We start from the raw sequence: 14,486 nt of genomic DNA, 5'->3' as shown, positions 1-14,486 counted from the left end.
TTTTAATGTAAGGTATGAAAAATGAGAATAATATTGTATTGTATTTAATTAATCAATCCCCCCATTAAAAGTCCGCCCATTTTTCTCTAAATGTTCACATGAATGTCAAAGTTCTTCATGTAAAATTTGAAGATTCTAGCTTCTATAGTATCACAGATATACAATTTTTTCTATTTAATTCATAAGGGGGTTCCAATTCCAAGTCCTTAGGTGCAAAATTTTAAGAATCTAGTTCTATTAGTTTCCAAGATAAAAGATTTTTTGTATTTAATTCGTATGGGAGGTGCCGCTCCCCCAATTATCACCCAAAATATTTACAGATATGTTAAAGTTCTTCGTGCAAAATTTGAAGATTTTAACTCTAATAGTTTCCAAGATAAACGAATTTGTGTATTTAATTAATATGGGAGGTGCCACGCCCTCTGCTGTTAGTGCGCCCACTTTTTATCCTAAATAATCATATTGAAACTTAAGTGGATCCGACAAAATTTGAGGTTTCGAACTGTTATATTTTCTGAGATATACTGATTTAATATTTTCTTAATATGGAAGGTGCCACGCCCACTATTGCCATTCCGCCCATTTTGTCCAAAAATATTCTTATGGATGTCAAAGTTGTCCGTGCAAAATTTGAGGACTCTAATTGCACCAGTTTGCAAGATATACGAGTTTAAATTTCAAAATAAAAAGTAGCCTATTTTTCCTCCCAGGCATACAGGAAAATGCTGCGAAAAAAATCGGTTTAGCCGTTTAGGCGGCAATAGACTCCAAACATACATACATACATACATACATACATACATACATACATACATACATACATACATACATACATACTACATACATACATACATACATACATACATACATACATACATACATACATACATACATACATACATACATACATACATACATAATACATACATACATACATACATACATACATACATACATACATACATACATACATACATACATACATACATACATACATACATACATACATACATACATACATACATACATACATACATACATTCTAGCTCTAATATTTTCTGATATATACGAATTTTTCTATTTAATTCATATGGGGGCTTCAAGTCCCCCCAGATGAAAGTCCGCTTTTTTTTCCTCCAAAATGTTCAAATTAATATTTAAGTTCTTCGAGCAACATTTGAAGAATTTAGTTCCTTTAGTTTCCCAGATAAACGTATTTTTGTATTTAATTAATATGGGAGGGGCCGCCCCCTCATGTGTAGTCCGCCAATTTATTACCCAACATTTTTAAATGGATGTTAAAGTTATTCGTGTAAAATGTTAAGATTCTGACTGTAATAGTTTCCAAGATAAACGAATTTATGTATTTAACTTATATGGGAGGTGCCACGCCCCCTAATGAAAGTCCGCCTACTTTTTGTCATAAATAATCATATTGACACTAAAGTGGCTCCGACAAAATTTGAGGACTCTAACAGTTATATTATCTCAAATATACGGATTTAATATTTTCTTAATATGGGCGTGGCTCCCCGCCCACTTGGAGTTTGAAAATAAAAAGTAGCCCATTACCTATTCCAGACATGCAGGAATACGCTGTTCAGCCGTTTAGTAGTCTATAACGTTCAAACATACAAACAAACACACATTCATTTTTATATATATAGATAAAAATTAATGTGTGTTTGTATGTTTGTATATTTGTATGTTTATATTTTTGTATGTTTGTATATTTGAAGTTTATAGACTACTGAACGGCTGAACCGATTTTCTTGAAATTTTCACAGTGTATTCCTGTATGTCTGGAAGAGGTTATATGCTACTTTTTATTTTGAAATTTGAAGTGGGCGAGAAGCCACGCCCCTATTAAGAAAATATTAAATCAGCATATCTGAGATAACATAACAGTTAGAGTCCTCAAACTTAGTAGGAGCCACTTTAGTGTCAATATGATTATTTAGGACAAAAAGTAGGCTGACTAGCAGCAGAGGGCGTGGTACCTCCCATATAAATTAAAGAGAAAAATTATTTTATCTTGGAAAATATTACAATTAGAATCTTAAAATTTTGCACGAAGAACTTTAACATCCATGTAAACATTTTGGGTTATAAATTGGCTACCAATGAGGGGAGCGGTACATCCCATATGAATTAAATATAAAAATTCGTTTATCTGGTAAACTAATAGAACTAAATTCTTCAAATTTTGCACGAAGAACTTTAATACTCATCTGAACATTTTGTAAAAAACAGTGCGGATTTTCATCTGGGGGCTTGGAGCCCCCATATAATTTAAATAGAAATAGATATTCATATGAAAATTTTGAGAATAACGGGTGGACTTTCAATGGGGGCTTGGCACCTCCCATATCAAGTAAATACAAAATTTCGTTTATCTGCGAAACTAATAGAACTAGATTCTTCAAATTTTGCACGAAGAACTTTAATATTCATCAGAATATTTTGAAGAAAAATATGGCGGAGGGGCTTGGAGCCCCCATATAAACTGAGAAACTATTAGGACTAGAATCTGCAAATGCTACATGAAGAATTTTGACATCCATCTAAACATTTAGATAATAACGGCGGACTTTTAATGGCGTGCTTGGCACCTCCCATATGAATTAAATACAAAATTTGGTTTATCTGGGAAACTCATAGAACTAGATTCTTCAAATTTTGCAAGAATAACTTTAATATTCATCTGAATATTTTTGAGAAAAAAAGGCTGACTATAAAGGCGGAAACTATAAGAGCTAGAATCTTAAAATTTTACATGAAGAACTTTGTCATTCATGTGAACAATTAGAGAATAACGGGCGGACTTTCAATGGGGGGCTTTGCACGTCCCATATGAATTAAATATAAAATTTCGTATACCTGGTAAACTATTAGATTTTTAAAATTTTTATTAATTTAGATTACATTAAAATCGTTCGGGAAAATTGGCGAACTTGCAATAATTTGCGTGGCATCATATGAAACAAATTGTATATGTGGAAAACTATTGTACTTAGAATCTTCAAAATCGTTAAGTGATTTTTTATTTATATTGCTTTTAGGGTAGCACTGTGCTTTGCTATATAGAAATATAAAATTTAATATGTAGGGAAAAAGTGAATGAGAATCTAATGAAAGGGACTTTTGGTACATTTTCGTTCATCAAATTATAGTTTTTGAATTTTCTATCACATTAAACACAGAAACATTTGATTGAATGAACATTTCTAAAAGGTATTTTATAGTACGTTTTTAGTACATTTTCCTTTTTCAAATAGTAATTTCGAAAATTTCTAAAATGCGAAATCTAAACAAATGAAATTAAATATACACGCTCCTTACTGAATGCGAATTTATCCACGTGATAAATTTCAATAATATTGAATGTAAAAAACATAAACTTTCAATCAATTAAAATTTTCTATAAAAGCAATCAAAATGGTGTATTTAATTTTGTTAGGGTAGCGAAGCACCCAGGGTATGCTAGTATAATTATAAAAATATAATTACGTTTAAGTCAGTCGATGCCATCATAAATAGGGGTCTTCATTATATATTATTTATATATATTATATTATTATTATTATTATTATTATTATATATTTATCCTAAGTTTCGGTTGAAAACAAAATAATATTTCACTATGGTTTCTAGAGGATTTCCCAATATTGCACAGCTTGAGTTTGATCTTCAAAGTTTATGGGTTAATATTATTTGATTTTATTAAAACTTCAAATGTATATTTCCTATTATCTTGAATTTTGTATTCTTTAAAAGTTTTATATAAAATGCATAACAGAAAAGAATAAAGCCTCTTTTTGGAAAAATTTTCCTAAAAAATAGTTTTCTACGAAATCCTAAAAATTCAAATCACAGGTACCGCTAACATGAAAAGATATCTACCAAATTTTTTTACTATTTGGTTCCCTCCTTTATTGTCCATAAGTCACATGGAGATTTTCCTAAAAATTTAAAATTTGCTTAACAAAATTGCTAAAAGTTTGAAATTGGATTTTTGAAACCGCCTTCTGAATGGTATCCCATTTATGACTACAGAAGTTTTCGTTTATAGTCATATTAGTTATATTGTCAATTTTATTAGATTTAAATGTCTCTGTCTATCAATTTCATATAAAAAGATTACCTGATAGTCCATTTTTGATATAAGCACTTTTCACATATATGACATCTACCCGTGGCTATTATTAATGGTCGTGTTTTATGAAAAACTTCACACACGAAATTTTTTTCTAAAAAATTAGTTTTCAAAGTCGCACACCACTACTACAACAAAAAATGTATCGTAAATTAACAAGTAACAATCCAAATGAAGAAGTTTTTGTTGAAGAAGATTAAGAAATTTTAAATGCAGTATATGTTTTGCGACATTTTTGCTTAGAGCAAATAAAAAATTAAAATTTTTTATTTGAAAAAAAAAAAAATAGAAGACACAACTGTAACTAACATCCTCAAGCTAAAACAGGCTAAAATTATTGATTTTTTAAATATTATAAACAATATTTTTTAATGTAATGATTTTATAAAAATAATATTTATTTCTTTAACAAATTCGACCACTTAAAATTTTCAACCCTTTCGAGTTAGTTCTAACTCGAATAATTTTGTCTATTTGTCATAAACAAATTAACATACGAACCGAATAAGTTAAGGATCCAATTTATACGCCATAGAAACTGCATTATGGAGTAGATTATATGATCCTGATGATCGTGAGAAAATCAAAGGGGTCAAACATTTAAAACAGCGTTTTTTGGTCGATTTATTTTGGAATCACCCAAACATAAATTTTAAAATTTTTATTTACACAAATAATTAATATATACGATTTTCTTTATAAGCACATTGTGGCATATAAAAAACATTTTTTTTATAATCACTTTAGCAATATAGTCCTCAATTTGTGTGCGTAAACCGTATTTAGGATACGGTTTACAGAATTTTATATTTGAGTTTTACAGAATTTTATATTTGAGACTCAAGTATACAGCCAAAAGAACTAAAAGATGAAAATGTGGAAAATTGGTGGGTGATACGACTTATTTATTTCCATATTCGCAATCAGCACACCAAAAAATACTAGGATTAGTGAAAATTATTTAAAAAGTTTCTTCATCGTTGGCCTGTGTAATTATAAAAAAGCCCAATTCAATTATTCAAACATCAATTTAGAACCTTTTCTTTGAAAAATATTCTGAATATTACACAAAATGCATATTAGTTTTTGAACATAACATATTAGTAGAATTTATTTAAAACTAGCTGCGTGTACCCGGCGTGTACGGGTTTCTTCGAAAGGTAAAGAGAATATTTTTCTATCTGTAATGCGTTTTTTAAATCCTTAAAGTCAGTTTCTGGACCAAAAAGCCCCTTAAAAATTTTGAAATTGAAAATGAGCTTAAATTAGAAAATTTTATCTAATTATAATTATACTAATAAATTATACTGAAATCAGCATTTTCAATCACTTGTAGGGAACTAAGGACACTTTCAAATAATTTGTTTTATTTTTTCCATGTGCAGTAGATTTAAAGAACTGTTCAATTTAAATTAGGTCACACCGTACTTTGAATTGTAGTGCCCCTGGTGTAAATTTTGAGTTGTTTATTAAAGAGTAAAACCACAGTTTTTTTCGTCGTTGTTTCTCAAACAATTTATAAAAATGTCTGCTTAACAAGTTAGAGTGCTATATTCGGCTATGCCGAATCTTAAATACCCTCCACCAGCAAGCTACTTTTTATTAAAATTTTTTAGATAAATTGACAAAATTTTTGTGTCCATTGTACTAACATTTATGCATATTTGGAACTTATTTTGATTAGGTCCAGAAAAATTTATATTAATAGGCCAGTTCGAAAACATTTTAATAGAATGATTTATCTATACACAGAACGTACTCTTGTCGAATTTTATCTGGATATAATCATTTAATAATGAATTAAGTGGTATTAAGTGATTTTCAGAAGTAAAATTCCGTATAACGATTTATATATACAAAATACTCATTTATGTCGAATTTAAGTAATTTTCGGAAATGGTCCTTATATGGGAGTTGTGACCAATTATGGACCGATCAGGAAAAAATTTCGTATAATGATTTATATGCAAAAAAAATATCAAGTCGAATTATTAATTAATGAAATATGTGGGTTTAAGTGATTTTTGGAAGTGGACTTTATATAGGAGCTATGACCAATTATGGGCCTCTAAGGAAAAAATTTCGTAGAGTGATTCACATATAGATGAAACATATTTTTGTCAAATTTTATCAAGATAGCTTTATTTAACAATTAAATATGTGCGTTTAAGTAATTTTCGGAAGTGGGCCTTATATGGGAGCTACGACCAAATGTGGACCGACTGAGATCTACGCATGTAGTATGATTTCTGCTCACATTATATTTGCATGTACAAAATGTTGTGTGTTATACAGATATATTTGAGGGAGTTAGTTATTAACGATAAACTAATTTCCGGGGATATACACCTTGGTACGGGGGCTATGGGAAATATTGGATCAATTGTTATGAGTTTGAACATACTTGATCCCTGGCAGAAAAAAATAATATGTGACAAAATTCATCGAAATATCATTGTCATTGGAGCAAAGTACTTCCCCGCTCGCATACAAATAGCGAGTTAAAGAAGTACTTGCAATTTCTCTTACAAAGAAGTTATTCAGTAAATTGTTTGAATTTTTAATAATAAAAAGCGCCAGCTAGAATACGAACCAGGGACTTCGGTTTGCTAGTCAAAAGTTCTACTCACTGCACCACTGCTTAGCTATTTCATTGCGCGTCAAATAATGGTTTTTATATACAGATCTAATTTTATTTTTTATACCCTCCACCACCATCAGTTGTGATAGAGGGTATATATAACTTTGCCATTCCGTGTGTAACACCAAGAAATATTCATCTGAGATATTCTGGGTCCTTATCAAATTCTGAGTCGATTTATGTCCATCTGTCTGTGTAAAACACGCTCACGATAAAACGAAGCAATAGAATTTAACCAAATTCACCCAAAATGTTATTCATTTTCCTAAGTTGGTAGTTGTATTAAAAGTGAGCAAAATCGGTTCACATCGGAAAAAGTTATGAATCAAAATTTAAAACAACTCCGAAAAAATAAGCATTTTTTACACATTCTGATGTAATTTTCTTGGAAACCATGCAAGATAATTCCATGGAAATCATCATACATTCGTTTCTACACAAGATCTTGATTTCTGCAGAAAATTGCCAGAATCGGTCCACAATTTCATATACCTCCCATACAAAAGTACATATTCCCGGAAAATGAGTTTTTTATTAATCTCGGTCTCAAATTTATGGTTATGTGTTCTAGCTTGAAAATTTTTGTTTTTAAATAAGGATAATAAATTCAAAAACATATTTGAGTCAAGTATATATCCAAAAAAGGTATCTTCGATTTTTTTTTTTTTTTTTGTTCGAAATTTTTAATTCTTTTTGTTCATAAAAGATAAATATTTTAAACTGGCGATTAAGATTTTTGTATATGTTGGCATTATAACCTAATTTTAGTATAGGAATTATAAAAATTAAAAAATAAATTTTTAAGATATCTTTGGTGAAGAATTGTTTTTGAATTTGTTATCCCATAACACCGTTTAACAGCATTTATTGGACTTAAACTTGACCATATACAGATGATACTAGTGGTCTTACAAAGTAAAACTGTGTTTTTAGTTTTTCATTTTCTGATCTTTTCTCTTTTTTAAAGTACTTGAAATTTTAAGGATATAAAAATGTATTAAAATATTTCTATCAAATAGTTTTCGTCAATATGGGTATCAAATAGGGTGATCAATTATACTAATACCCGGGTTAATCGATATTCGAAATCAACATTTAGACAGTAGTAAAACAGAAAAAATCCGACTCGATCAGTATCAAATGAAAGAGGATAATCTATGGAAAACAAAACAATATTTTTTTACTTTTCAGGACAAAAAAGTATAAATAATGTCTTTTAAAAATTCATCCTTTATATCCTTGAGAATTTTCAATATATTTTTCTCCAAAAAATATAAATATATTGAAACCTTATGCATTCTTTACCACATACTTAAATATTTTTCCTATAGCATTATTACTTAAGTCGCTAAAATATATATTATTACTCTAATATTAAAAAAAAATTTCTCGATAAATAAGGAAATCTGTGTTAGTAAAATACTGAACATTACTTTTTGGACTTGAATAAAACCATATCTCCCATACTAGGTCCTGCCTAGTTGCATTATCAATTTGTGTAGAACAAAATTACATATATGTATTTTGAAAATCCTTAAATCTTTCAAATGGCGTTTGTAATGTTCAATAAATCTTGGAATTGTAACAGACGAAAAGGAGAAAACTTATTTCTACAAATATTTTATCAATTAAAAAAGTATTAATATAAAGTAGCACTCTAACTTGTTTCTTTTGTAAAACACAATACTTAACACGCAATTAAATAAAATGTGCAAAGAAAACGACAAGGCTGAAAATAAAGTACTTGTATATCAGATTATAAGAAAGTTATTACTAGAGTACTTCTAAGTAATGAAGAAGGTAAGCAGTAGTCATTGAAAAGTACGTGGTTATGGAAGTACAACCCATTACCGAGTTTTTGCTGGGTAGTTTCGGAAAAAACTACTTTTTCAAGGTAGTCTGAAATTGTTACTCATAACTTTTTACTTCGTGAACCGATTTTACTGATTTTCAATACAAAACTGTACCGGATAATAAAGAATGTTTTGGGTGAATTTCGTGAACTTCTATAGCTTCGTTTTAACGTGAGCGTGTTTTACACAGACAGACAGACCAACGGACGGACAGACGGCCATAGCTAAATCGACTCAGAATAAGGATCAAGAATATATATACTTTGTTGGGTCTCAGATGAATATTTTTGGTGTTACACACGGAATGACAAAGTTATATATACCCTCTATCACCACTGATGGCGGTGGAGGGTATAAAAATTTTATTTTTATTCATTAGCTTTTATGCATCCAGACTAAAGTTTTGGATTGATTTAGACACCACTTATTAAATCCGAAGAAATAAAAGTTTAAAGGTCAAATATCGTTAAATATACAAAAAAGTTACCCAAATAATTTTACTTATTAAAATATCCACATCTTCCTCTAATCAAAAAATTTCGGAATTTGTTAATTGTAAATGGAAAATACATGTTTAGCCAATAACACTTAAAAATGCAATAAAACCTATAAAATAAAACCTATAAAAAAAACCTATAAAAATAATTAAGTTTTCAATTTAAAATATTCAGTAAAATATAAAAAGAAAACAAAATTAAATTCATGATAATTAAATATTAATCTAAATATTAAAACATATTTATAAATAATGTCGAAGTATCCAGTTTTGCACGTTTTAAAAAAATTTAGATTTTTAATATTTTGTACAAAGTCCTTTTGCTTTTATGACACTTTTTATACGTTTAAGTGTACTTTCGACCAAGGTCTTAATGGTCCGGTGCGGAATACTAGACCACTCCGTTTGTACTCTCGACCAAAGTTCTTTAAGATTTCGTGGTGCATTATCGAATTGCGTTTTTTTAACAAAGCCCATAAATTTTCAATTGGATTAATTTACGGACATTGAGTTGGCCATTGCATCGTTTAAAAATTCAGCGCTGAAAGCCAATTCTTTACGATTTTTGCCGTATGCTTCGGAACCCCATCCTGTTGGAGTACAACCTCTGACTCTGGATATGCACATTCTTCCACAAAATCTGGAATATTGGATTCAAAATGCTCAAATAGTCCTCCTTTTTCATTATAGCATCTAAAGAACCGAGATTCTACCAAGTGAAACAGCCCACACCATCAGACTACCACCCCCATGTTTCACCGTTTCTTTTACTGGTAGCTTTTTTAAGTTTTCATAAGGGCGGTGCCAGTATTATTCCTTGCCATCAGACTGAAAACGATTAGTCTTCGTTTCATCGGACCAGATAACCCTTTCCCAGTCATCAACTGTTTCTTGCAAAATTTAAGGCGATCCTTCACATTTTTATACCCTCCACCACCATCAGTGTTGATAGAGGGTATATTTAACTTTGTCATCCCGTGTGTAACACCAAGAAATATTCATCTGACACCCAACAAAGTATATATATTCTTGATCCTTATGAAATTCTGAGTTGATTTAGCTATGTCCGTCTGTCCGTCCGTCTGTCTGTGTAAAACACACTCACGTTAAAACGCAGTAATAGAAATTCACGAAATTCACCCAAAACATTCTGTATTATCCGGTACAGTTTTGTACCGGATTTTTCCCAATTCTTAAGTAGTTTTCTCAGAAACTACCAAAGATATATCGATGAATTTTGTCACACATTATTTTTCCCATAGCCCCCATACAATGGTGTATATTCCCGGAAAATAGTTTACCGTTAATAACTCCCTCAAATATATCGTTATCAACACAAAATTTTGTACATACAAATATAATATGAATAGAAATCATACTACCAACGTAGATCTTAGTCGGTCCACAATTGGTCATAGCTCCCATATTAGGTCCACCTCGAAAAATCACCTAAACGGACATAATTCATTGATAAATAAAGCTTTTGTGATAAAATTTGAGCAGAATATGTTTTGTGTACATACAAATCATTCTACCAAATTTCTTTTCGGATCGGTCCGTTATTAGTCGTAGCTCCCATATAAGGCCCACTTCCGAAAATCACTTAAACGCACATATTTTATTGTCAAATAAAGGTATCTTGATAAAATTCGAGCTGAATATGTTTTGTGTACATACAAATCATTATACCAAATTTCTTTTCGGGTCGGTCCTTTATTAGTCGTAGCTCCCATATAAGGTCCACTTCGAAAATCACTTAAACGCATATGTTTCATTGATAAATAAAGCTATCGGTATAAAGTTTTGTACACATATAAATCATAATACCAATTTTTCCCTGGATCGGTCCATTATTGGTCATAGCTCCCATATAAGGACCTCTTCCGAAAATCATTTAAACTCACATATTTCATTGTCAAATAAAGCTATCTTGATAAAATCATTATACTAAAATGTTTGCAACTGGCCTATTAATATAAAATTTTATGAACCTAATCAAAATTAGTTCCACATATGCATAAATGTTAGTACCCTCACTACGGAAACAACAATTTTGTCAAGTTATCTAAATATTAGATAGTTAAATGCGTTTTAATAAAAAGTAGCTTGCTGGTGGAGGTGTTTTCTGCTTTACGGATGATATAAGGCCAATTCTACGAAGAGCTCTCCGGGCTGCCCATTCACTTAAGGGCTTATTTATGGCGACAGGAGAGGAGCCTGTTTTTGGTGTTTTTACTTGTTTGGATGTCAATAAGCGCTGCATAGTTCTGGCATCTCTCTCCGAAAGCAAGCACGATCGACCTTTCTTAACTTCTGGTGTGCTTATATTTTTTCTTTTTCGCACTTTTAGCACTCTTCGGTCGCAAATTCCTAACTTCTTGGCAATTTGACGAGCACAGTAATTATTTTTTGTCATTTCGACCATTTAGTTTTCCAATAAACTTGATATTTTTTTATTAAAACAAGAAAATTAAAATATTTGCAAAAAATTACAAATATGACTCAAAAATGGTAACTGTTTGTTTTGATGCTTTCTTCAAAGGTAAATCAAGTAGCAGTACTCAAATTCATTGTTATTTTTAAATTTACTTGTGTTGCTAGATAAATTAAATTTAAACGTGCAAAAGTGGATACATTGACTTTTTTAAAACTTGAGATAAAGTTTCAATATTCACTTATTTTAAAACAAATATCTAATTTTTTTTTAATATTTTCTGGATTTTATTGGGTTTTTAACATACGCTTCGTTTCCAGTTTAATTTTTTACGTTATGGCTTTTCATTATAAAGCTACAGCGAAATTTCTAAATCAAGTAATTATTTCCCGAAAAACAAAAAAGCCCGTAAAAGCTTACAAACAAATTTTTTGTTATGAATTTTTATTAAAAATGTGTATTTTTATGTGTTTTAACATATCGATGTACAATAAGTTAAAATTAAAGCTCCTCTGAATTAATCTGCATTTTCGACATTTCAACCCTCTGTGAGGCGCTACATACGTGCAGAATTTTGGTGTATAACACCGTACAACAAATTGGTAAAAATTGTTGCAAACATGAGCAAGACCATATAGGTACATACAATGAAAACTATATACTTAATATAGTTATACTACATTTTTGGTTTATTTTTTTCTGACAAAAGGACTTTAAAGTTTGAAAGAGTAAGTATAATTATATTTAGCTGAAATTTGGTTTGGTCTAGTAGGTCAATAGGGGTATCGAATGAAAGAGGAGAATAACAATATTCTTACGAATAAAATAATTTTAAAATGTCAGAATAAAAAACAGAAGAAAATGTGCTTTAAAACTTTAATCCTTTAATATCCTTATTTATACCATCCACCACCATCAGTGGTGATAGAGGGTATATATAAGTTCGTCATTCCGTGTGTAACACCAAGAAATATTCATCTGAGACCCAACAAAGTATATATATTCTGGGTCCTTATGAAATTCAGAGTCGATTTAGCTATGTCCGTCTGTCCGTCCGCCCGTCTGTCTGTCTGTCTGTGTAAAACACGCTCACATTAAAACGAAGCAAAAATATTCATTATTATCCGGTACAAATTGGTATTGAAAATAAGCAAAATCGGTTCACATCGGAAACAGTTATGAATCAAAATTTAAAACAACTCCGAAAAAAATAAGCATTTTTTATACATTCTGATGTAATTTTCTCGAAAACTATGCAAGATAATTTCATGAAAGTCATCATACATTCGTTTCTGCACAAGATCTTGATTCCTGCTGAAAACTGCCAGAATCGGTCCACAATTTCATATACCTCCCATACAAAAGTACATATTCCCAGAAAATGAGTTTTTTGTTAATAACTTCCGTCAGAATGCTGATATCTTCACAAAATTTTACAACTTAAAGAATTCATTGAGAGAAAAAAATTTCTCTATGGGTCCATAATTGGACATAGCTCCCATACAAGGTCCTTTCCCGAAAACCACTTAAACGCGCATAACTCATTACTAAATCAAGATATCCATATAAAATTTGGAATAAGTATTGCTCATAAGCACAGAAATATTACTGTGAAATTTTTTTCCGATCTGTCCATAATTGGTCATAGCTCCCATACAAGGACCCTTCCCGAAAATCACTTAAACGCGCATAACTCATTACTAAATTAAGATATCCATATAAAATTTGGAATAAGTATTGCTCATATGCACAGCAATATTACTATGAAATTCTTTTCCGATCGGTCCATAATTGGTCATAGCTCCCATACAAGGACCCTTCCCGAAAATACTCAAACGCGCATAACTCATTACTAAATTAAAATATCCATATAAAGTTTGGTACAAGTATTGCTCTCACATACAGAAATATTACTGTGAAGTTTTTTTTCGATCGCTACATCCTTGGTCATAGCTCCCATGCAAGGTTCCCTCCCGAAAATCACTTAAACGCACATAACTCATTACAAAATATTGATATCCATACATTTAGCACAAATATTGCTCTTATATACATAAATTACACTATAAATTGTTTTACGATCGGTCCATATTTGGTCATAGCTCTCATACTAGGTCCCTTCCAGAAAATCACTTAAATGCACAATATTCATTACCAAATAATGATGTAGATACAGAATTTTGAAATTTTGTCTTTATATTCATAATTGGTCATAGCTCCCATACAAGGTCCTTTTACGAAAATCTCTTAAACGCCTAATATTCATTACCAAATAAAGCTATTGATACAAAATTTGGCACAAATATTAGTTTGGTATACAAAAATTCTATTTCAAGATTTCTTCACGATCGGTTCATAACATGGGTGCGGTCGGTCCTATGCAAGGTTGCAAGGTTATTACTAAATTACGATATATGTAGATACAAAATTTTACTGAAATATACCATGGGTGGAAAAAATAATAGAAAGGACTTTATTTTGGGGTGAAGACTAAATTTTCTCAAAAGGTCCCCGTTAGAATTTGATGATTTGTATCTTAAATAAAAGGTATTTAGGTCTACATTCCTATGATAAATGGAGTTTGTTAGTTTTTTTGTCCATCGTTTTTTATTGCTATTTAAAAAATTTGGCATTGGAAAAAATAATAGAAACGATTCACACACAGTATTACACTGGGGACATAAGCTGAGATTTCTTAAACTGCGTTTAGTACTTATTTTTAAAAATTTTAATTATAAATGAAATTCTTTATATAAAAGTATACTTTTTACTTTAATTTTTATGTTAACATTTGATTTTTCGAAGCTTGATTGACCGTATGGATCCTGAAAGCTGAATCAGAGGCCGGACTTTCAAGTTTTATTAAATCAGGATTTCAGATAGTGAAAGAAATGTCTTCTAATGGT

At 30.3% G+C, this 14,486-nt stretch overlaps 1 protein-coding gene across 2 annotated transcripts in view; it reads right to left on the bottom strand.

The window, feature by feature from the left end:
• LOC119603824 (transcription factor Sp3) overlaps window positions 1-14,486 on the bottom strand; it is a 208,521-nt gene that overhangs the window by 5,718 nt on the left and 188,317 nt on the right. The window contains exon 6 of one of the 2 annotated variants that reach the window (XM_037956024.1): window positions 4,235-4,284. The exons of the other annotated variant lie outside the window; for it this stretch is intronic. Within the exon in view, the coding sequence (XP_037811952.1) occupies window positions 4,266-4,284 (19 nt within the window). The 3' untranslated portion in view covers window positions 4,235-4,265. Of the gene's footprint in view, window positions 1-4,234; window positions 4,285-14,486 lie in introns of those variants that run through there. 2 annotated transcript variants of the gene reach the window in all.

This window comes from Lucilia sericata, unplaced genomic scaffold (assembly GCF_015586225.1).
Source record: "Lucilia sericata isolate MDLA Ls3-8-SP2 unplaced genomic scaffold, ASM1558622v1 Contig000343F_arrow, whole genome shotgun sequence".
NCBI lineage: Eukaryota > Metazoa > Arthropoda > Insecta > Diptera > Calliphoridae > Lucilia > Lucilia sericata.
Note: the sequence above shows the minus strand (reverse complement) of the source record. Positions and strands in the feature narration are given on the sequence as shown.